General features: G+C 46.3%; 1 protein-coding gene across 1 annotated transcript; it reads right to left on the minus strand.

The window, feature by feature from the left end:
* Positions 1–16929: 16929 nt before the first annotated feature.
* spry4 (sprouty homolog 4 (Drosophila)) lies at positions 16930–22100 on the minus strand. The gene is given in 3 exon segments (XM_076980020.1): positions 16930–19972; positions 19974–20403; positions 21936–22100. Coding segments are annotated over 2 exon segments (945 nt in total). The 5' UTR covers positions 20349–20403; positions 21936–22100; the 3' UTR covers positions 16930–19402.
* Positions 22101–25077: the final 2977 nt, after the last annotated feature.

Consider the following 25077-nt stretch of genomic DNA (forward strand, 5'->3'; position numbering starts at 1 on the left):
TGGTGCACAAGCTTTGCTCGGTTGCGGGAGTGAAAAGTCCTGCCTGAAAGAACAACAACCCCCCTCCACCCTCCTCCACCCTCCTCCACCCCCCTCCACCCTCCTCCACCCTCCTCCACCCCTCCCCTCCACCACCCTCCTCCACCCTCCTCCACCCTCCTCCACCCCCTCCACCCTCCTCCACCCTCCTCCACCCCCTCCACCCCCTCCACCCTCCTCCACCCCCTCCACCCCCCTCCACCCTCCTCCACCCCCTCCACCCCCTCCACCCTCCTCCACCCCCCTCCACCCTCCTCCACCCCCTCCACCCTCCTCCACCCTCCTCCACCCTCCTCCACCCCCTCCACCCCCTCCACCCCCCCTCCACCCCACAAAGTTGTTTTCCTAAACACCGGATTTTCATTTGGGACTTGGGAGGGAGCATTGCTGACAGTATTTATAGCATGGTGTTCTAACCAAAATTATCAGTGTACCACAAAATAACTTCCTCAGTCTTGGCCACAAAATAACAGGATGCCTTCAATTGTGCGTATTTATTAATTTTAGCAAGGGATTGCTAGTTTTATAAATAGTTCAGCTCCTGTAGCCCTCCAAAGTCGACTGCATAAACTTCCTCTTAGTCTTTACTTCTCACTAGACCGTCAGCGCTGGAGAACGAATGGGTGACTGAACGCTAAAGACCGTTGTCCTGCCCTGGGTCGGCGTCTGACCTTTACTAAGAGTCCACACTAGCAGGGTTCGAGGCGGGAGGTCAAAGGTTGCACATAATGGGCCAAGCTAGGGAGGTCTTTTATGCTTGGCTGGAGATCACTGCCTCGTACAGACAACTCCTCTGACCTTTAGTTGGTCAAAATATACTGCAGCTTCTTAAACGTACACAAAATCATGCAGCGATCTTTGCTGCCAACTTCTGGGTTTATCAGCTGTCCACCGAAATATTCTGTGTTCTTCCCATACTGATTCACTTATAGAATTAATGTCAAAAGTCAACTGATGCACTTTGCATCTGTTATCAGCATTTAGCCAATCGTATGCTTATATTTCGCATCTGTTATCAGTATTTAGCCAATCATATGCTAAATACTTAGCTGCTTACTTAGCAGCGCTCCTAACAATTCACTTGTAAACTAAACCTCCTGAATCCATCTCCAACATTTACTCAGTGCCTCCCATCAAGCTGTACTGAGTGGATCCAGCAAGAGTCCTAGAGCGGGTACCACTAAAGCTGAGGAGCAACACAGGAGCTGCCCCTGATGTAGTAGCATGGCAGTGTGTTGTGGTCATTGAGGGCTCATCACTGAATGTGCCCTCCACCCCTCTAATGCCCCCTGCAGGGCCTCCACGCCAGGGCCTCTGGGCCAGTAGGCTACATTTCAGCGCAGGTCGGCCTGACTGTGGGGGCCCGACAATGTCTGCATGGCGCAAACATAATAGCAGACCCCTCCGGCTGGTGAAAACGTTAAGCAGCAGACCAAGGGCCAGAGATGCTAGGTCACCCAATCCAGCGCTTAACAATGGTGGGGTGCAGCTTCAAGACGATCCTGAAAAGAAAACGTCCTACCGTTCCTGTGCTAAGCTAACGTCATGGAGAAAGCCTGTGTACTGCCCGAGCAGACACTAGCTCTTTATGTAAACCTGTATGCCATACAGACACGGGAACTACACGTCCATATTAGTATTTGTCCACTGTTTATGCTGTATTTAATAGAGCGTGTTCATTACTTTCAGCCCTGGCACTCCTGATATAAGCTGAACCTAATACTCTAATAAAGAGCATTTCTGTTAGAGGGATCCTTGTTGACAGCAGCTCACCTAATGAGCTGTAGTATTCGCCTGCTCCAGGGAACTGTTCACTTTAACGTTGTGAGGAAATAGCGGAAAATGGCTTTTGCTGATGGTATCAATTTTAAAATGGGCCTTTATGTCTCGTTCTTCTGCTGGTAAGTCTACGGTGACACTCAGGTCAGAGAAAACGGGTCCACCTACTTGAGGCTGTGTTCAAAAACCCAATGACCGTATACAGGACTGCGTTTGCGTTCCAGGTGTGTGCGCGAATGTGCTAAGCAGCATATCCATCTCCAGGCAGTGTGTCCTCTCTCGCTCTTTCTCTCTTTTTCTGCGCTAATCCCGACTCTGTTCTGCTGTCGGGCTAACAAAAACATGCTGAGGATTTACCGCTGCCGAACGGTGCGGAGATCCGAGCGTCACGCCAAACCACTCGCCTTTGCCAAGACGCATTCGTTCATGACCTCCTACTCATCAGTGAGTTACACAAGTATTACACAAATCAGTGAGTTACACAAACGTTACACTTTGGCTCTGGGACAGCACTTCAGTAAGGACTCCACACCGGAGACTTAAACGCCGGCTTGACACGGTCCTGTCAACGCTCGGACTCGGCGAAAGATGCTGCCACGTCTCCGAATGGACTGAACAGCCTTCTCAAAAATGTCTGTACATTGCAGAAGCCACAAGTGGTGCTGACTGGTAAGTTATCAGAAAGTGGGCGAGTATACCAGTATGAGTATACCAGTATGAGTATACCAGTATGAGTTTGCAACTGTTCATTCAGTGACGTGCTGAAGGGAGCCCCCAACAGTCGGGCCACGAGGTAGCAGTGCTGGATCATGAAACTCTTTGAAAACCTCCTCCGCAGGAACAAGATCAGACAGGACGTGGGACAAGTTCTCCACCTCCACCTCCATCATGTTCTCCATCTCCAGCGGGTTTGTGTCCAGTGATGTTTAAGATACCGAGATGTTTAGGAAAGTGGGAGCTCAGCAGAAGGCAGGAGGGAACAGTGTTGTTTCAAAGCTGAAGGATGTGCCGTGCTACGGGTGGTCACGCAGAGGTTTCATACGCTGCTTCATATGCCGTTTCTCTTGAAGACTTTGTGAGGGCAGATAAAGGTACATGCACAAGGGAGAGATGCCCCAGGAAATCGCCTAGTCAAACATCCACCAACACATCCACACTGTCTACAATAAAACACAGACACTTCAAGTCACAGCATAAACGTGCAATTCCCAGTCAATTATGGGGGCCCAAGCAAAGAAGCACTGAACAGAAAATCAGTAATATGACAGTACACACCTTCTCCCCTCCGGAGACAGACCTCCCGCAGCTTTACTGGGCCACCATAAAGTAGCCGTCCGGGTCCTGGGTTAGGTTAATTATTTCCCTGTGTTAATTTTGCGTCTCTCTCAGTGGCTGAGAGCAGGGGTCACCCCCTCCCCACACACACACACACACACACACACACACACACACACACACACACACTCTTTTTAACAATCTCTCCTTGTGCTGAGGAGGCTGATAAAGGGGAAGCGGGGCGCAGGGGGGCAGTCGCCACTGGCGACTGGCGCTCGGCGACGTGGGGCTCAGAACTGCCCCGCCAGGGCCAATAAATCCAGGCGAGCGTCAGTGTGAAGGAAGTATGATCCATAAAGCGCTACGTGATGCTGTCTGCGCTAGCCTGTCGCCATGGTGCGCAGACGGTGTCAGGAGTCGGCGAGGGTGAGCCGCCCTGCTGTCTGTTAAATGAGACCCCCCCCCCCCCCCCCCCCCCCCACACACACACACACACACACACTCACCCCCCACCCCCTGCCCCCTACAGCCAACTCTGGTTGTGGGTCAGCAGGAAAAAGCCCCTGCATTTGGGGCAGGAAGAAAATGGACGTCTGAACTGGCTTCCCTGCTAAGGTAGCAGAGGTAGGCTTTGTTTAGAAATGCAGAAATGAAACACTTCTCAAGATCGTGCGAGGTGATACCTACTGGATGCTTATCGGAGGGTCCAATAGTCCAATAAGGGTCCAATAGGTCTGCATGAGCTAATTCACAACTTACATATGAACAGACCTTTGTGTCTATATTTATTTAGTCATTTATTTTGATGAATGACTCGCCACACACAGTGGCCTAAAGACGTCGGCTAATAAGAGTCAAAGGTGCATGTAAATCTGAAGGAGAAAGTTAAAACAACATGTTATTTCCTTGGAATATAATTGGATAATCATGTAACTTGTTGCTGATTGGCTGGTCCTTCTCCCTCTAAATTAGGACTTATATTTTCAGGCTACCCCAGTGTCCAAAAATATCTTCTTCAAGACAAAACATGCGCTTCAGTTTTGTGTGGGTTTGTAACCAATAGTCCTCATCCAAAAATAGACCCCACTCAAGCCTTTTTGTAATTTAGAATATGCTTCAAAACGAAACCATGCTTCAAGCCTCCACGTCTATTTTTGAATCTTCCACCAAAAACTCCACTTCACGTTTTCAGTGTTGCTCAAAGTATTCTCCCTCAGCCCTGGATCTGCGGATAGGGTTTTTGTGGCAAAACTAAAACAATCTAAAGGGACCGGATCTGACTGCGGAAATTATTCATTAACAAATTTGGGTTTACAGACATATTTTTCTCGTCCTGAGACATTAGTCATTGCCAGAAGAGAAGTCTTGGCCGTTCCTCGTTTGGAAGGATAGGGTGTCATGAAAGAGGAAATGACTCAAGGGGACATTGTTTTTTCCCCTCTCTTTTTCTCTCCTCCCACCACTCCACACTAAAAACGCGACGGGTGAGAAAGATTTGGAAACAGGACAAATTGCTCAATGAAACAGTCTCTCGGGCTCTCGTTTGGAGTGGTTGCTGTTTATGCCCTTGTGCAAGAGGCCTTCACCGGCCTGACCATGTTTGCCCCAATCCACAAGCCGATCTCTCCCCCTCTGGGACGAAAGCCATGTGCTTCGGAGGAAAAGCCACACAAGAGAGACCTAGCAGGGGGTAGAATGTTCCAGAAAAAGAAAGCCTTGCCACTGCAAGCCAAGACACCAGCAAGAAACCCAACTGGATGTGGTGAAAATGTCAAATTACCAAGAGGGAAACGGAGGGGGGAAACCTCAAGGCGAACGGGAAAAGGCAGCCACATTTGCGTTTCCTAACGTGTTTTTTCTGAGCTGCGCCCAGGAACCGAACGTGACGGAACGGCGGTGCGGTATCGGAAGGCCACAGATTAAAAGCCTTGGCTTCGTCAATTAGACGGGCGTTTACTCATCCTAAAGGCATTAAGTCGAAGGCCAAGTTGTTCAAGAAGAGCTCCTAGCTTGTGCGTGGACATGTGCGCTCGGAAGACGGCAAGAATCTCTCCAGGAAAGTCGCAATATAAAAAACGGAACAGCAGAACGGAGCTGACTCTGAGAAACCTCCGTCCCTGGCAGCTACGGAGGACAGAGACCACTACCAGCTTCCTCCTCACTCCATAACAAACAGCGCAGGGCCAGGCCCCCGAGGCTTCCTGTGTCCCACACACAGCCCACAAATAAACACAATCTCATTCCCAAAGCTCTCAGATCCTTCCTCCCTCTCTTTCTTCAGCTGAACTGAGGGGAAGAAGAATCAACCCAAATGGGCAAACTCAAAGACACTTTATGCTAAATGCATGGAACTGGCAAATCACAGCAGAGGGACAGTTCAGATCACAGCAGAGGGACAGTTCAGATCACCACAGAGGGATAGTTCAGATCACAACAGAGGGACAGTTCAGATCACCACAGAGGGATAGTTCAGATCACCACAGAGGGATAGTTCAGATCACTACAGAGGGATAGTTCCGATCACTACAGAGGGATAGTTCAGATCACCACAGAGGGATAGTTCAGATCACCACAGAGGGATAGTTCAGATCACCACAGAGGGATAGTTCAGATCACTACAGAGGGATAGTTCAGATCACTACAGAGGGATAGTTCAGATCACCACAGAGGGATAGTTCAGATCACCACAGAGGGATAGTTCAGATCACCACAGAGGGATAGTTCAGATCACTACAGAGGGATAGTTCAGATCACTACAGAGGGATAGTTCAGATCACCACAGAGGGATAGTTCAGATCACTACAGAGAGATACTTCAGATCACAACAGAGGAATAGTTCCGATCACAACAGAGGGATAGTTCAGATCACTACAGAGGGATACTTCAGATCACAACAGAGGAATAGTTCAGATCACAACAGAGGGATAGTTCAGATTACTACAGAGGAATAGTTCAGATTATAGAATGTCACGTATTTGTGGAATGTAACAAAATAGAAGCAGCCATTAATGGATAAGACCTCTGTATCTGTGTCACAGATAATTTATATAATCAAATTAAACAGTTTCCTGGAACTTGGTAGGTTTAACAGAGAAGTTCTCATGGGGGCATTTTGTAGGCTAAAGAAGAACATGAAGCATGATTCCCTATTTTTGAGCTGTGAATTAAAGAGTGAATTTTTAAACATATCACTCTCTCTGTCTCTATCTGTCTCTGTCTCTCTCTCTGTCTCTCTTTCTCTCTGGATGAGTGAGGTAACCACAATGCAAAATAGGAACCTCTCATGCATAACTAAATGTAACATTTGTATTATTTCCTTGAAATGTTATTTGCTGTTTAAAGTCTTACATTGTCATGTGTTACTATTTCCAACAATATATATATATATATATATATTTAAGTTTGACACAGTTATATGACTTAGCTGTGTAGTATTGTATAGTATTGTGTAGTATTGGCTTTGGTAATAGTATATGCTGAAGAAAGGCAGTAGCCTCTTGATGTGTGTTATGTACTTAATGTTTTCATAATGAATACTGCAGTACTGTTACTAGACCATGAAGTTATATGGGAGAAAAACTGCACCAAAATTAACATTATTCAAAATAAAAAAGTAAACTAACATTAGTTCACTTTAATATGCTGTTCAAATACAATGTAGTGTCATAATTTGATCCCTTCTACCCTGTGGAGACCCAGCTCATTCTTGTGTTTGAATAAAGTAAAATCACCAAATCTCCAGTTTGCTTAAGTGAAATAAACTCTTTGTCAGGCCACTCTAAACGGTGTGGGCTCTAAACGGTGTGGGCGGTGCCCAAACTGCTGTTATCTTTCATAATTCGTGTACCCCTTCAAGTTCCTATGACTTCTTACAAACGTCTTTCAGCGTTCTCTGATTCTCTTACTCTACAAATCAGGCTCCAGAGTACTGTTAACACTAAAGGCTTGATCATACTGTTACTGGACACATCAGGCTTTAGAGTACAGTTACTCTACACATTAGGTTTCAGAGTACTGTTACTCTACACATCAGGCTTCAGAGTATTGTTAACACTTCAGGCTTCAATGTACTGTTACTCTACACAGACACACACAGCCTACAGTCCACCTCTTGCACCTCTTTCCTCAGCAGTGAGAGGCCGTCACCAACTGCCCTGCTGATTTAGGTCAATTGATGGTGTCATCAAAACAAATCTGTGTCCTGTCCTTTCATCCACCACGCGTGTGTGACTCGGACTTCGGATGAACAATTACGGGGCCCACTACGTAGCTTCCAGGAATGCTGCTGGTTTTCATCCGTCACGTGCTGGCAGATGCTACCGTGTTCTTAGGACAGACAGCTTAGGCACGAATGGTTGGAATAACACAAATCTAGATGGGGCAAGCATCAAGCTTTAGATGGATTTGGACTAATGGTGGTTTTACTGAAGTTGTTCCCAGCAAACATATGGGAGTCCCAGGTGGTGGTATTTGTGAAATGCTATGAAAATGTGGTCAGTCATATAGCCTAGGTCTAATCTGAGTGGCCCATAATATTTTGGGACACTTGTCCAATACCTGTATCCCCCCCACCCCCACCACACACACACACACACACACACACACACACAATCCTATGTGTCTCTTCAGTCTGCTGAGTGACTCCTGAGTGGCTTTTTTCATTTTGATCTAGTTAACCTGCGACCTGCCTCTTCTTCCCCAGTGTAAAAAAAAAAAAACAAAAAAAAACATCCTGGATAAATATTTGAGCAGGCTGTGTGAGTGCGCACGGTCGCTCTCCCTCTGAGGCCCTTCCTGGCCTGTGTCAGCCAAGATTAATGTAGATTCACTAATGCACCGGGGTGGGAGGCACATGCACACAAACCTCCAGAAAAGAGAGATATTTGAGATCTGCTGTTCTCCTCTGGGTTTTTTTTTTCCAGGGGCAAGACTAAAACATTAAGTTTGCTGTCTTGCTGAACGGATCCTGGGGTGGAAATTCCTTTACATGCCCCGCAGTTGCCCCCACGCCCTCGGTGTGGACTTACAATAGTGTCGGGCATGTTGGAGCATTTTGCATAAAATCAAGCTTTGACCCTGTATGGCACGAGAAGTTTGAGGGCCAGGTTTTCTGGGCATTATGCTTCAGCCCTGGGTCTCTTAGGGGTTCCTGGGAGTAACAGTCAGCCATTGTGCGGCCGGACGGAGCCTGTGGCGACCAGACTGTGAGGGCGGCTTGCTGTGTATCTGCTATGGTTGGAGGAAAGGGCCCTGGTCACTGTTATTTGGCTGGACAGTGGTGCCTTTGTCTTGGGGGCAGCCACAGCCTAGCAGGTGCCTTCTAACACCCCCCCCCCCCCTTCACTTCCCTCCCGCCAACACCCCCACCATACTCCAGGGGGCTTTAGTGTCCTGCCCCTTCAGGGGGTCAGGAAAGAGAGGGTAAGTGGGTGGGTGGATACATGCTCCCCCGTTTTCAACTGGCTGAGACAGTCCAACTTGGACGGGTCGACAGGAAGCATTGCTTTATACTTCACAGACATGGGGAAATACTTTTGACCACAATTAGGAGCATGGACGGTCTTCAAACCACACAAAAGGAGGCGAACAGGAGAGAGTGTTTGGTTGGGAAAGTGCGAGCAAGGCGTGGCAAGAGCGCTCAGAGGAAATAACGGCGACGACAACAGCGAGAATGCGAGAAAAGGGAGAGGGAGAGATTAGCAGGAGAGATTAGCCTGAGAGATTAACAGGAGAGATTAGCACCCCTAATCCTAATCCGCACTAGTGCTGAGGGATGGGTAAGCAGAGTACCGTGACCCACCACATCCTAACTGAGCGAGCCGGGAGCGCGGACACAACGCCCGGCCCAGACCGCCGCACCCACCTCCTCGCGTATACGCCCACATTTGCACACATACTCGCGCGCGCTCGCTCGCTTCGCATTCCTGGATTACAAGCCCCGCTGTGTTCCACGGAAGGGCAGCTCGCACGTTCCTCTTCAAGCACTGCAGGTTCACGCGGAGCTGAACTGAGACCTGTGGTCAAAAGGGCCACAGTCAAAGCTTTGCATGTGCATCGGTCTAAAGTGGTATTGTGATGCACAAAACGTGACATTTTATTGACATTTCTGACCGCAGGTTCAGCATTTTCCCATGTGTTGTGTGTTATGGAGTTGTTATAAGTGAAAATAACTAGCTGTAACTCTCCTAGCCAATGAAGGCCCTGTTTTATTTGAATGCATGTAGCATACTGTGAAGCAAGATGTGTAAGGTTCACCAAGCTTTACTGACCACTAAGGATCGCTTTTGGATACTTGTTTTTAACAGAGCTGTGAAAATGTCATCCGCACAGCACGACCGAAGCCCTGATGATTTCACACTGATGATACTCAAGTCTAAACAGTGATCCGGAACTAGAGTGTGGGGTGGTAAAAACTTCTCAACTCTTCAGTGGCATAAAACCTCACACGGCCGTTCCGAGTTTTCCCAAAACTACATTTCGGAGAACTCAGAGCAGCAGCATGAATCTCTCGCCTGATCGTTGCTCTGGAGACTCTGGATAACTGGTTTCAATGTTCATGGCTGATGCTGAAGGACTCTGAGAGGCTTTGTAGGGAGGAACCCATGTGCTCTCTAACCTGACCGGCCTGCTGATTTTATTGAGCCATATCTCAGGTGCTGTTTATTGTGTCAGGCATCAGGAAGCCAAAGTGAGACCCGCAGGATGTTTGTAAAACCAAGGCCGAGCGGTCCTGCTGTTTACTCGACTGTGGTAATCCATATTTCCGTTTGCTCAGGGTCAAAGTTCAGCCTTCTTATCGTTGCTGCAAGCCATGCCAAAGGCTCTTTCCTGGTTATGGGGTAACGAGGAAGGAGGTGTCTGATTGGCCCAGTAAACCGCAGGCAGAAGGCCAGCTCATCTTTGCACGTTCCCTTAGTCAGATTGGTCATGCACCTGCCAATCACCCACGTACGACAGTGAGGGAGGCAGGGACAGCGTGGTAGTGGACGTGAGGAGAGTGGTGAGGGATGGCTGGGTTTGTTGGGGCCGGTAGGAACAGGGGAGATGGTGAGATGGAAAATCGTGACAGTAGTGACAATGGTGACTGGTGACTATGGTGACTGGTGACTGGTGACAGGGGTGGTGGTGGTGGGTCTGTGTGCTTTTTCTCTAGAGTGTTGCAACAAAGCACCTTTGTAACCATATGGCTGACACATAGAGGAACTTTATCTGAGGGCCCAGTGCATCAGAGAGGGGGAGGAAAACAAGTCTTTGTTCCATTTGCTTCCTGTGAGGTCGTACCTGTTACATAAGGGTCTGTTTCCTGTCGCACTGACCCGGTGCTTTCTGAGTGACTCGATACGTTGTGCTACTCGGCTGCTGGCCACATTTGAACCCTGCAGTCATGCTGCAGAAAAGCCCTGAGAGAATTTTCACTGCATTATCAAGACCAAAGAGCTAATTCCCACAATCTCTCATTCTTTCTCTCCTTCCCTGTTATACACCCCTTACAACTTCCTGAGCCTCATTCTTCCAACCTGAAAAATAAACCTTCCAAGACTTTGTGGCCTCTGCGTTAGCCCATCCATATTCTTTACGCTGCAGCTGGTTGTACCCAACAAATATGACAAAAAATATAGTTATGAAGCATATACAATATAGGCTAACAATGTAGCGCGGTTAGCGCTAGCATCGCTGCACCCTCTGGACAGTGGCGTAGTGTGGGGCTTCACGCCAGCGTTTCTCTGGCAGCGGCTGGAAATGTAGCTCACTTCATAAAGGACCCATTTCCTCTGGCCAGCCAGCTATTTGTAGACTTCCTGTCCTGTTTTCAGGCAAGGTAGTATATACTTTTTCCTGTTTGTTTTTTTTCACTCTGTATATGAACATGAGCGTGTGTGTGTGTGTGTTTGCATGTGCACAGCAACATTATAAGTGCTACATACACCTTGTGAAGAGTTTCTGAAGTGCTTATGGCCACTGCTTTTTAAAAATATATATTTGGCTACAGATCTTTGAAGACTCTTGTTAGAAATGCCACGTAAATGAAGGGTGAGGTATAACAGGCTGACATTTTTGCTTTATTTTTTTTTTCCACATTTCATTTCCAATTCCAATTCCAATTTATTTATATTGCACATTTAAAACAACCAGAGTTGACCAAAGTGCTGTCCACAAATAGCAGGTAAAAGATATCAGAGAAGAAAAATACAAAAAGAATAAAAATACAAAAGTAAAGAATAGAGGAATAGATAAATAAATACAAATACAAATAACGAAAGGAGGCTCACAAGGTATCAAATGCCAGGGTATAGAGATGGGTCTTTAATTAAGCGTGATTTAAAGGCAGGCAAGCTAGGGAAGTTTTTATATGCAAGGGCAAGTTTTTCCTGTTTGTTTGGTAGGTCATTTTGTAGCATATCAGCAATTCTAACCCCAATCAAATCCCAGTCACAGTGAATTATTCTTGCCCACCTCAGAAGTCCCTGAAATCTAAACTCGAATCCACTGGCTGTGTTTACATCGGATGTTGAGAAGCAGGATGGCGGTTGGGGGTTAGAGTGGCACGGTCAGACGGGGATCCACAGCTGTCCCAGCAGGGGCCCTGCTGCGTTTATGAAGTGCCTCTGTGGCTGTGTTGGCCTGAGCACCAGAGGAAGAGCTTGGTGTTTGACAGGGAGCTCCATCGGAATGCACTGCCGCTTCTGCCGTCGCCGTCGCCAAGTGGGCGTGGCCAGGATTTGGTATCCGCAGCCAAGTGCAGCTGGCTCCGCCTCCTCAGTGGGGCGCTCGGTGGACGAGGTTGTTTTTCACGCAGACTTCAGATGATAAGCAGGCCCTGTGTGTGTGTGTGTGTGTGTGTGTGTGTGTGTGTGTGTGTGTGTGTGTGTGTGTGTGTTTACTGCTACACTGGAGCATGTATGCTTGTCAAGCAGTGTTCACAAAGTGCTGATTGAAGATTTTAGCAGCTCATCTCTTCCTGCTGCTGCTCTATAGTTCATGGGTTGGGGGCGGTGCCAGGGGGGCGGGGTTAGGGTGGAGAGCATTTCATCATGCGATGGTGACAGGGAGGAATCTTTCCATTTGAAAAAAAAAAAAAATGGCATATTTATGGGGCCCAAGTAAAAGAGCTCTTGTAAGACAGCCGTTCTACGCTGGATTTGGAGTGCCGCGAATCCATTTGGGCCGGGTGTTAGCATAGCACAGGTCTCTGATACAGACCGGCACTGAACGATAAGGAGCTCCTTTCCGGAGTGCTGGTGGAGAAAGGGAATGATGCAACACAGTAGTCCTTTGTTTAAGATCTTGGGCTGCTTGGGCCCGTGCCACACACTTCACAGAAAGGAGGAGTCGCGCCGGATCGCGCTGGAGATTCGGCCCAGCTGTCAGACCGTCTCCTCCGGCGTTCTCCCGTCTCTGTCCGTCCGTCGTTCCGCGCCCTCCCCCTGTTTCCCCGGCCCAAGATCCCCGGGTGCGTTCTTCCAGCGGTGAGCTGGGCCGCGTGTCCTGCGGAGACTCCGCGCTGTTTCGGCAACTTGAACTTTCTTCGGGGAGAACAGCTTTCTCAATCTGGCAGGCCAAACGTTGAGATATCATTTCCAAACGACGTGCACTTGCTACACCCCACCCCCCCCCCACCCCCACCCCTCTCCACCACCGCTGACCCCCTCTCCCCTCGGTTTGTGCTTTGGCACACACGCACGCACGTCCCCCCAGAGGAAGGCTCCGTGAATGAGCGAGCCCCCTGAAATCCCCCCCTGCCTCACAAATCATTGAGTTGCACTCTTGTTTGCCTCTCTGGTGCATTGCATTCATATTCAAGGCTCGTGGAGAGAAGGAACAAGGGGGGGGGGGGGGGGGGAGATGAGTGTATCACCAGATGTGTTCAGGAGTTTTGCAATATGTCATCTGTGAGAGGACGTTTTCTTGAACCAGGGTAACATGGATGAGTTCACTTCGGAAATGCAAAGGCAGGCCTGGCTCGCCATGCAGAGCGAATTACACAAAATGGCCACCCATGTGACCCAGCCACGTCTGATGCCAGCTACGGCTCGTAAGAGATAAACTTCACATCCTCTGGACATCCAGTATTAACCACTCCCACTGAGTTGCTGGGAACACTTTCCTTAGTCTGATATTCAGTACCCCTCCACCAACACATCCTTTTTTCATTTGGATTACAGGATATATATTTCAAATAAGTTTCCATTGTTCAGTTCAAGAATCTCATTAAGTATGTGATAAAAAAACAACATTTGAGTGGTTAAAAATGATGTGAAAGAAGTGCTGGCATCAGAAGTGGAGACTTTTCTGTGAAACAGAAGCAAAAACTAAAAGCAGCCATTTTGCATTACATTTTCAAATGTTTAATTTATTTCATTTGAACTTTTATGCATTTTCTGATGTGCACAAGAACGCGTCAGTCACAAATCCTGTAGCAGATGCACTTTGTTATGTAGTGTGCAGGGTGGGGTGTTATTTTAGGACAACAGGTTCAGCAGGAGAGGTGTGCGGGCGTGCGATTGTGGGCGTGCATATGTGAAACGTAACCTCAGGCCTTAACAGGCAGTGCTAGTTACGTTCGGGGGGGGGGGGGGGGGTGGTCCTCTTAAGATCTGCTCTGTAGCAGCAGCAAACAGTCTCTATAGCCAGGGGCTTAAGCGGAAGAGGAAGGGGGGCGGGAGGGGGGGGGGTTGTACCCAGGTGCAGAGGTAAAGAGGGGAGGTGGGGGATGGGGGGGGGGGGGGGGGGGGGGCTTACGTGACAAACTTGTGCAAAGGCAGAGCAGGCCACTCCTCACTGTAATGTCCTTAAGGGGAACAGAATGCTTCCCAACAAGGTGTGAAAACCAAGCTTCTTAACACACAGATACTATCTTTCCACTCTTTCCATCTGTCCTGCAAACAATAGTGTGTTTTCCAGCACCCTTCCAAGTAGTAAATGGTTTAACTGTCTTAGCTCTCAGCATTTGTAGACTCTGAAAATAATAATAACTACAAAATTTAGTTTTGCCTTTCTTAAGTTTATTTTATTGCAACAAAGAAGACTTTAATACCTATATAGCACAGGGTAATGTCTGTCAATAGAGTTTTCGTGGTCTGGACAGTTTGTTCTGTTGTTTTTCTAGGTTGCAGTGGTGTTCACAGGGGACTGAAGCCCAAAGCACGTTTTATTTTGGACAAGAGCTATTGGTTTTTAAACCTCTGAAGAAATGTTGGACCGTGTTGCTCAATGGGCTTGTGCTCTGGATTTAAAAACAAGGCTGATAAAAATGTCATACCTCTAATGTTGTGTTTGCTGTAGAAGGTAATTATACATTCAGTAAGGAACTGTCCATTCTTGTGACCTCAACCTGAGTGTAGGGATAACTGTTATCAGCAGGATATCTTTGGTAAACATCTAGGTCTGCTGTGGGATATTACCACTCAATAGAGATCCTTTAATAAAAATATGACTCATTTTGGACAGTGGCATAAGAAAGAATATGGCAGTTGAATATCTAGGGACACAACATACCACAACATATCACAACATACCACAACATATCACAATGTAGAGACATTTCTAAAGACCTACAATGCTTATCAGTCTAGAGCTGTGTTTAAGGTTCCTGGTCTCCGCCAAACCACAATCGGATCTGTTTTCTCAGAATGGAGGAAGTTCACGACAGGCTGAATCTTCCCAGGAGGGGCTGCCCTGCGAAAGCTCTCCAAGAGCAAATTATCCAAGTAACCTGAAAAAACCCCCAGAATGACTTCTTGGCACGGCAAGCCTCATTCATGTCTACTGAGAGTCGAGTTCATGACTCCACCATCAGAAAGACGCTGGGCAGAAACGCAATGCGCGGTAGAGTCATGAAGTGGAATCTATTTCCTACTAAGAACTTTTTGAACAAAAAAAAAATCATGGTCTTTAAGAATGGATGGATTGATAAATCCGTGACTATAAGAGATAAGATACTTAGAAACTTTGTTCAAGAAGCCTTGGCCAAGACCTAACCCCATACCTAAGTTTGAATGGTAGGACCAGAAATGAAAAACTCAACATATGTTAAAACTGATGTATTTTGGATGGGCACATAGGAAATTCCTTTCAGGGTGATATGAACTAGTGATCTATCACTATAGGAAGCTTCTGCTGGTGATCATCAAAGGTCATGTGTCATCTTGGAAAGTGACAATGAGTTTGCAATTTCTTCTTCCTCTACTGAGATTAAAACTTATCTCAATCCATGTTTCGATGAGCTAAAGAGAATACATATTTCTATATATGTTTTGTAGTCCATGCCACATGTATAGACATGTATATTCAAGCTGAAATATAGCTTCAGGTTTATTTAATTCATCATCTAATCATGAATGTGGACTTTTTACCATTTACTGTGGAAGTGTAAACACTGCATCTTAAACTGATTCCCTTCACCTTCTACATCCCCGACATTATGAGCTGCATTTGACAGCTGACAAGATGTTTTCCAAGGACTTCTGGCACTGTTAATCCTGGAAAATCATCTTGAAAACCTCTTAAAGAGTGATTTCACAGTAAAACGTCTTTGGTAAACAATGCATAATATCATTATAGTTCATTAACTTTACATTAAATTTGAAAATCTCCATTTCGCCAAAGGTTTTTACTGGTTCACCCATGAAGGCTGCATCCTGAATTTAGCGGAAAGCAATGTTTAAAAGAAACCTTAACATCCTGGTAAAGCAAGGATATGTTTTGTACGATAAAAATTACAGTCTTGCTTACCAAAATTCTACATTTCACTTAGATCTCCATAACCACGCAGACATAGTGCGGAAGGCCAGTGACCACACAAGCACAGAGGGGCCCTGCAGCAGCTACAGCACAAGCTATCTTCAGCTTCTCCTACAACCCATCCAGTGTGGAATGACAGTCAGCTGCAGGCCTGCTCTTTATGAGCAGGAAGGCATTTAGCTTGTGACTGAGGAAGTCACCGATTATCCTACTGTGTTAATAAACAGACCGACAACCTTCAGGGCTGCTGCAGACGAACACGCAGTAGATAAAAAACCAACCTGGTTCTGCTGCAGAGTTTTCATTTAGTCTTTTGAATGTAATCTCAAAATCGTTCTGGTAAAGTTAAGACAGTGAAAAAATAGATTAATAAAGTGAAAAGTAAATAATGTGTGAAAGTAAAGCAGCTTATTAAAGCTGATTTTTTAAAAATGTGATGAGTTGCTTTTTATAGATATAACAGAAATTTTTTGTTCTGAGACATTGTGATTTTTGGATTCTTAAAATCAACGACTTTTTGAAATTTGAACATGGTCCAACCACATTAACAAACCTTGGAGGAAAGTTTGGAAAGTTTGATGGGTGGGCAGGGACTCATTTCGCTGCTACTTCTGGCAGCAGACAGCGAGGACTATATCAATGATAGCAATTCTGGATATGATAAAGAAATGACACCACAGCTGTTTATATTTAACAATATATATATTTCGATTTCAATGTACATTCCGTTTTGACATAAGCTTTTATTCACAAACAAAAGTAGGCATCTAAATAAATACTATATAAAATAGAACTTCAAAATAAATATATCTATAAAGGGACATTTTTGTATGTGAGTTTTTTTTTCTTTTTGCTATATTTGCTTTGAAACAAAACAGAAGCACATTGCTCTTTTATTAACATTAAGAATGCAGAAGCCAGAGAAATGCAGAATACAAGCCCGGATTGGACGGTTGCTTAATTGGGCTGAAAATAATCACTTGATAAAACCCTAGTGGCCAAGTAGGTGTACCACGAGAAAAGATGTAGTCACAGCGACCCGAACACAGCCATGGGATTGTGGGAAGGAAGATCGCTCATTTTTGCAAAGGTCAGATTACACTGCAGCAATGCAAACCCACACCACTCGTAGTGTGGAACCACAGCTGTCTTCAGTGTGGCCGAGAGGGTAGAGAGAGGGGGAAAAACAGACATAAATATCAGAGAAATGTAAGTGTGTGTGTGGGTGTGAGTGTGTGTGTGTGTTGGGGTGGGGGTAAAACAGCTAGAAATCTTGAATAAGACAGAATGGAATGTTACTTGAGAGGGTTCTCTTTCCCTCCTAGACAAGTTCACGCACAGCCGCTGAACATGTCAATCAAGCACAGAAGATGTTTCTCCATTTTAGGAGTAAAAAAAAGGGGGGGGAGGGGGGGGGGGATAGAAAAGAAAACCTGTGGCCACAACAAACACATACAACTGGAGAAGAGTTCCCGTGGAGACGAAATGGTGTTCCTTCAGTTAACTCAATTAAGTCTAGTTTCAGGGGCACAGAGGAACCAGAAATTAGCCTTGCCTTTCGTGCTAATGAGGCATGGCTAACATAAACAGAGGTATTTTTACTGGCTGGCACACTTTTCTAAATCAAGTGCTTGTAATAGAAAGACCTAAATCCCCAGCCTTCTGCTCCACTACCACGTCGCCTTTACCTCCGACCCCCCTCGAAAAATTATATTCATCTATATATTTTTGTACTGAATTGTAATTAAACTGTACCATGCAATTATTTAGGACATCTGAAATGCATCTTAAGACGGCTAGTTTCTTGACACTATTTACAAGAGCATGTAATCTGCATAGTTCTAGATCTAGGCTATTGATGATATATTTGCTCTTTCCTATGTAACTATGCAAAGCCTCCTCGTTGATCACTACTTTGGCACCTACCCGAAAGTTAGATTGCAAAAACTTAAACCCTAGACTTAAACCCTAGCCTTATACGTTCAAGACTAAGAACAGTAGTGTTTTTCTGCTTTTCTGATTTGTGCAACAAAGACAAGTAAAAGCATAAGGATATGCGATGGTCCAAACTCTTGATTAAATGATTGAGAGCTCCATATGTGAAAGCGTGAGTTTTACCCTCTACACGTGAGTTTCACCCTCTACACGCGAGGATTTGAACAATCCTTCCAAACAGATCATCGTACCTTTAAGAGCTTGCAGTCAAACTAGTCTGCTAGATCGCGATAAAATATGCTCACGTAAAACAAGAAAAGGTTTATAAACTAGAACTCTATCGTGCACTCCTTTGGCCAAAATATCTGTAATTCTAGACTTACCACAAAAATATATATATATGAGGAAAGCAGATCAAACTAAAGTAGGGCACTGTCATATGATATGCCTTGTGGGGGTTTGGTGCATGGTAAACTAGAGGAATTTCGCAAATTACACCGGAATTGTACATGCCATTGTATATAATGCTGTGCTTTTGCCCTTAGTTCTGGGTGCCTCAGTACAAGTGGCAAGGTTAATAGATAATCCTGCCATTGACCTATTTCTCCTGAGGTCCATGGATGCTTTTTGTGTCATACCACAATAGCTTCTTTTAAAATGGTTGCCTTTGCCTGTCTAAGCAAATGTTTTTATTAAATTGGCTACCAAGTTGAAATTATACTCTGTACATAATAATGTGAAAATTATGCTCCCTGAGGTGAAGTTTCTTCTCTACAAGTCGAACTGCTATTATTTGGAAGAAATAACGTGGAAGTTCACGTATGCTGTGACATGAATTTTAAATAGATTTGTGAAAGTGACTCATCATCAAAACTGCACAAAACTGCGTCTAGGGTGACCGAAAAACATCCCATCATGCAGTGGTGGATCGTGGTCTCATACGTATTTTCCAATGTACTAGATTGCGTTTATGGGCAACAAAAGGAACTGAGCATGCTTCAACCAAACAACAACGCCTCCTCTTCTCACCTCAGAAAAGGAGAAAAAGCTCTATAACAAGCTTATAAGTGGGCATAGAGGTGAAGTCCAGTTTTTTCGATTATAGCTTGTGTTATCAACTTGGAATGCACCGAAACCTTTCCTTGGCGCCGGATCCTGGGGTGGAATGCCAAAGCATAAAATGCTCTTCTACGTGTGATATTTACTTTAACCGTTCCAATCCACCCAAAGGGAAAATAAACAGAAAAAAAAAAGATTTGCGTTTTTCAAATAGACGTTTTGCTCTAATGCAGAATTCGGTGTTGCCGAGTGTTTCGGAGGCTGAAAAGGCAGAACTCTTTGATCTTACAGCCGCAGCGAGCACCCCAGGGCGGGGGAGGGGGTGACACACAACGGGCCTTCTCTGTTTATCTTTTGAAGATGACCACGTAAAGACTTGAGCCAGTTGTCCCAGCAAATGTCTTTACTGACTTGCAGCCTGGCACCACGAGAACGAGGATCAAGCATGAACCCTTTAAGTACCGTGATTCTGGAGGGGGGGGGGGGGGGTGGTTATGTGAGTTTTTAGAGAAGATCCCGGCAGCTTCCGATCAAAGGTCCTCCATTTGGACGTTTGAAACATTGGAAGGTGCCATCATGACAACTGCTTCTCCAGGGGACAGGCCTTGGTCTCCGCCCCCTTAAGGCCCGCCTGGGTGCTCTTGCAGCGGCAGCCGGGCCGGCTCAGACCGTCGTAGCACTTCTGGGAGAGCTTGGCGCAGCCCACGGCTGGCAGGTAGCACACCAGGCAGGGCAGCACTAACGACAGGGCGGCCATGAAGGACCAGCGGGCGCAGCAGTTCGAGTGTCGGCAGGAGCAGGGCTTGTCGGCGCAAGAGCCTTCCTCGTCCTCATCCTCCGTGCAGTGGTAGAAGACGCCCTTGACCAGGCACATGCATGTGGCCGAGTCCACCATGCTCTGGGCCGAGCACAGGCACTCCTGGTTGCACACCCAGCACGAGGGCAGGGTCCTCGGCAAAGTGCACTCCGTGCACCGGCACTTCCCGCACTTCTCGCACAGCGGGGCGTGGTTCCGTTCTGCTGTCGGCCCCGCCCCTGGCCCCGCCCCCACTTTGGAGTCCTGCGTCTTGGGGACCGGCGGCTCCGCTCCGGGCACCCTGCCGTGGCCCGCGCCTCCGGGGTAGGCCTCCACGATGGGGGTGGGGGGCCGCGTGCTCCAGCAAGCGCTGGTCGGAGGAAGTGCTACTGCTACTGCTGATGGAGCTGGGCCGGCCGCTGAAGGAGATCCAGGGGTGGGTGGTGGCGTCCGGGGCCTCGCAGCGGGAAGGGTGGGGCGGGTTCTGGGCCCCCGACGGCACCTCCTGCCTTCTGGTGGCCCCCTTGTGGCTCGGCGGCTGCTGGGAAACCACGGCAGGGCTGTCGATGTAGTCGTTCTCCACGTGCTGCGACTTCATCTGGTCGATGGGGTAGATGGTCAGGGGGTGGTGCAGGCGGCCGTAAGGGACCCGGCCGTCCAGCAACGGCTGCACCATGATGGAGGAGGAGACTCCAGGAATGTGGTGAGGAACCCTTGACTCCATGTGTAGGCTGCGTCCCTCATACACCAAGTAGTGCTCAGGTCAGCATCTAGCAATCCTGCAACGACAGCAGCGTGACGACACGACAGTCAGCTTCTAACAGTCTGTTCGTGTGAACTACCGTCCATGTTCTATATTACAAAACCGTGTTCTGCAGCCTCGCTGGCTTTACATGAATTAATATGGCAAAATAGGGTAACAATTACGTGTGGTATTACTTCTCTGATGTGGTATCTTTACCTCGCAGTAAAAAAAATGCAAGTCATAACGACAAACCTTTACGACCATTTGAAGTTGATAGCGAAATGCATACGGCTTGCGAGTCAAATAAACGAATTCAAAGGCACCATTTTAACTGCGAGGATATTTCGATCGACTTATTCTCAAGTAAGCAGTGTGTGGTCAACGTTATGGCAACCAAAACAAGGTTCCGAGATACCAGGGCTGTATGTCTACTTAAGGAAACTGTAAGGGCAAAACCCACAAGTACCTACGGCGTCACACAGAGACCACCTATAACTTATTAGACCACAGGAAGCCAGATTTAACGTTAACGCCGATGACACAGGACTGCATATGTTTAAAACATTAACCCTAAATGATATTTGATGGATGGGTTTGTAAAATGTTACAGTCTATACGCCCACGTCGTTGCGATCTTTAATCTAGAAGGCTGAAAAAACATCAAAAACCTTTTTAATGTGTTAAATATACTTTAACGTGTGTAATTATTCGCAGCAAATAAAAATACTGAACCTGTTGCGGGATTTTTGGCGAAATAAAAAGCCTTGTGCATTAGGAATTGGTGCTTTTGACCAGAGCGTTTGCGCTCTTGCGCCTTATCTGGTTACTCGGAAACAACTGTCGTCTGAAACCGAGTGATTTTCTCCTGCTCAGTCTTTTCTGATTATTTCGCCTAAAATATATCGAAATAATCTCAGATCACTTCACAGTTTGCATATACGGACGATTTAACACCGCAACAGAATGAATTTAACAACCACAAATGGCTTCAGTTGAGAACGATCGCGTTTTGACTGTACTGCAAACTGTTTTCGTATTGACACATAAGCGATTTTATTATAATAGTGACAAGGGGGAAAAACCATCTGACGAGCGTCGCGCGACGAGCGAGCGCGAGAGCTGCAGTGGAGCGTCGCGCGACGGTCTTTGATACAGCGCGAGCTCAGTGTGGCTGACGCGCACGTCTTCAGCAGCCTACGCAAGGCTCGGTCGCTTTTTCCTCAACTAGGCACTGCACTTTAAATCAACACCATTTCCCCAAAACATGAGGGTGACTATACGTGCCATCGGCAACTTTGCAGTTTCGCAAAGTGCTGTTTTTTATTCTTAAATAGTCTACGACACGGTCACGGTAGTTACCATAGTTAAATATTGACAAAACGAGCAAATACAGAGTGGTCGTTTTGCAAAGGAACGCTGTTTTTGTAGCTGACTTTGACTAAGTTAGAAATGGAAGAGGGAAAAAAAAACAGAATCTCAACTGGAGCCACGACCAACCGAGCCAGAGTATCGTAATTTATCACGGACATACCGTGTATTAAACCAGAAGGAAAAAAACAAACTTACATGCTTTGGGAAACAACGCATTTTCTTCCCTGGATTCAGCTGTATGATATTCCAATATTGAAGATATAGTTCCGTGTAAAACCACAAGAAAAAGTCCTGACCTGCATCCGCGCTATGTGTACTGCAGTGAGGACACGGTCTTTCTGACACGATGTTGCAACTACATGAGGGAAAAGGCTTTTTATGAATGGGAGGGTTAGAGACGTACTGCGCAGATGCTTCGGTCGGTTTTTTTCCCTTTTTTGTGAATGGGAGGGCATTACGACTCAACGCAAATGCGGGGGTTACACTTTTTTATGAATGGGAGAGCTCCGAATTTCATTGCGCATGCGTGATAGGAGGATTTCATGAATGGAAGAATGGGGGGGGGGGGGGTTCTCGTCACAAGAGCAACGTCGGAGCGGATTACATGAATAAGGCGGCTATGTGCCTCACGTCGCTGCTGCCTTAACTTATGCTGCCTGTGCACGTCCTTATTGTATCCCCGGGGATCTCACCTGTACGGGCATGTCCAATTCGGAATAAAGACGTGAAAACACGTTCGCTTTAAACCATCGTCGTAATGAGACGTAAAGACTATGACTTGGGCTTTCTATCCGCGTTTCGTGTGACGTCTGTGGGGTGAGCGAATACGATAATAGACGTCGGGTTGAAGAAAAACAGCTTTTAAAGTCACCATTTCATGCATTTAAGACGAAGGATTCACAATTTAGGGTATTATCAGTCGTATTGCCGTGACACTGGGCAGGCTTCGTGAAATACTGCAAGCGCAGTGACGATTCGTAATATAAATTAATTCGACTAAATTAATTCGAACTCTTGGCTCATCGTCGTATCAGTCTGAGCAATTAATCTTTATCTTTACTGTGTGCACTTTACCTTCACCCGTGTATGTTTATGATGTGGGGGTTGATTCAATAGCTGCTATTATTATTATTATTTTGTTTTTGGCATTGCCGCTTTGTCGTTATTTTTACACACAACCTACGATAAAGACAAGTAGTAACTGACACGGCGAGCTGTAGAATAGTAAATGCACATTTATGACACTCGCCAGTAAAACACAAACGGTATGAGGGTCATGGCGGATCTACAAAAGAACAGGATGTTGTTGATTTGTAACGAAACCCCAAGAAGGAAATGAGTGTGAATTTCCTTTTTAACATCCCCCTGTCTACCCTACCCCCACGGATAACTCCCAGCTTGCGGCTTGACTAATGCTGTCAAAGGTTAATGGACAGCCTCTACATTAGCACCGATTTCCATGACAACATTGCCTATAATTTTCAAACTAGACTTGAATGATCCGTTATGCTAAATTTAGACACAAATAGTCGTTTGATACATTTTCTCTGCGGGTATGGTTTCATCATCGGCTACATTTCTGCAGGCTTATTGCCGAACATAACCACAGACAGTGGCGAGAATATAGCATAACAAACGGTCATTTAGCCACGTATAGACGAGCAATGTTTTCTACAATTAGTCGGAAAGCTAGAGATAAGATACCAAGATGAGCAAATGGGTTGCCCTTACTGCTCTTTGAATGTCATGTTTCCTATTTAGTGCTAATAATTGCAAAGTGGAAATACGATTGTAGCATGGGTGATGTAGATTTACACCTACAGTACACAGCAGGTCACACTTTAATGGAAATTACTCATCAATGGTATCTCACAGATATTAACCAGCCAGTCTGGCGAATAAATGTTATGCTTCTGACAGCATGATCATTTAGGTATTGTAACAAGTTTAGGCATGATCTGTAGGCTACCCTTCATTTGACATTGTTTATTTTACTCTATCTTTTTTGCCATCAGTTCTCTAAGCTAGTTTGAATTTAATTTTTTTTTATAATTGGCAAGATGACGACACAAAGTTACTTACACAAATCTTTAATCAGTGGTGGTCTGTGGAACTCATTAAACACTTATTAAACTGTTATAACCGTTTCTTGAACCGTTTCCATCACTTAAAGCTTAACAAATGTCGACTTGCTTTTTGTCAGTACTTAAAACCTAACTGTCCATTTATTAAGTTGTGTCGTGAGGCCAGCCCAAAGTGGTGACCTGATTGAAAAAGCAGCTGACTATGTGCCTGACTGGGGTTGGAGGTGGGGGGTGTCCCTGAGCTCCAAGCCAAGCCCACAGGAAGGAGCTTGTGTGAGGGATGTATGCAGAGAATGTGAGCCTCTGGTGTTCTGGGTCTGTGTGGGAAGAAGGGGAAGCCCTCCACCCCACCCCCTAACTCCTCCACTGTTACTGAAGGGAAAGCTGAGCTCTCGCTGAGATTGTGACCCCCCTGACCCCTCTTCAGAGAACCGATAGGAGTGGCCCTGAACTCTCACCCACGGGACAAACTAGCGATGAAGCGTGACCTGGTGCTGGGGTGTGGACCCGCCATTCACCAGGCCAGCATTCTGGGCATTCCACGCGCCACTCCTCTCACACAGCTGCCTCCCTCCCATGAGATCCTGACTCCAGTAGCACCCCCCTCCACACACACACACACACACACACACACACACACACACACACACACACACACACACACACACACACACACACACACACACACACACCAACCAAACCCCATTCGAAGCACAAAGGACCCTGTGGTCACAGGGGACCCATTCCTCACCTTGAAAGACAGCCATCACAATCTTGCTTTTCAAAATAGAGAGACACCTTGCTTCATTCAGCATGGGAGAAATGACCTAAACTGCAGATACTGCATTGACCACATGAAACTACACTGTTCCAGTCTCGTATCTAGGCTAACTTAGATACAATGTGTGGCAGATTGGCTAGGGCCCATTTCTCTGAGCTCAGGGGTGTTCACCCCTTCTTCGCCGGGTTTCTGTCAGTGTGTGCATCTCTGTTGATATACGTATAGATTTGATGAGCCTGGCCCATCGTCAGCAGTGACATCTGGATTTTGCAGTTTCACTCTGGAATTAACCATGTGGACCAGGTGCTTTGTACATGTGAAAGGAAGAAGGCAATAAATTGCACCTTACCATAAGTCTACATTTATATGCCTGGCTGAATGAAGATTATGGACTTGCTGTTTATGAAACATGCTACCTTGTCTTTTTTGACTTATGTGTTATAACTGTCTGGAAAGACTGATTTGCTTCATA

The sequence above is a fragment of the Brachyhypopomus gauderio genome, chromosome 18, assembly GCF_052324685.1.
Source record: "Brachyhypopomus gauderio isolate BG-103 chromosome 18, BGAUD_0.2, whole genome shotgun sequence".
NCBI lineage: Eukaryota > Metazoa > Chordata > Actinopteri > Gymnotiformes > Hypopomidae > Brachyhypopomus > Brachyhypopomus gauderio.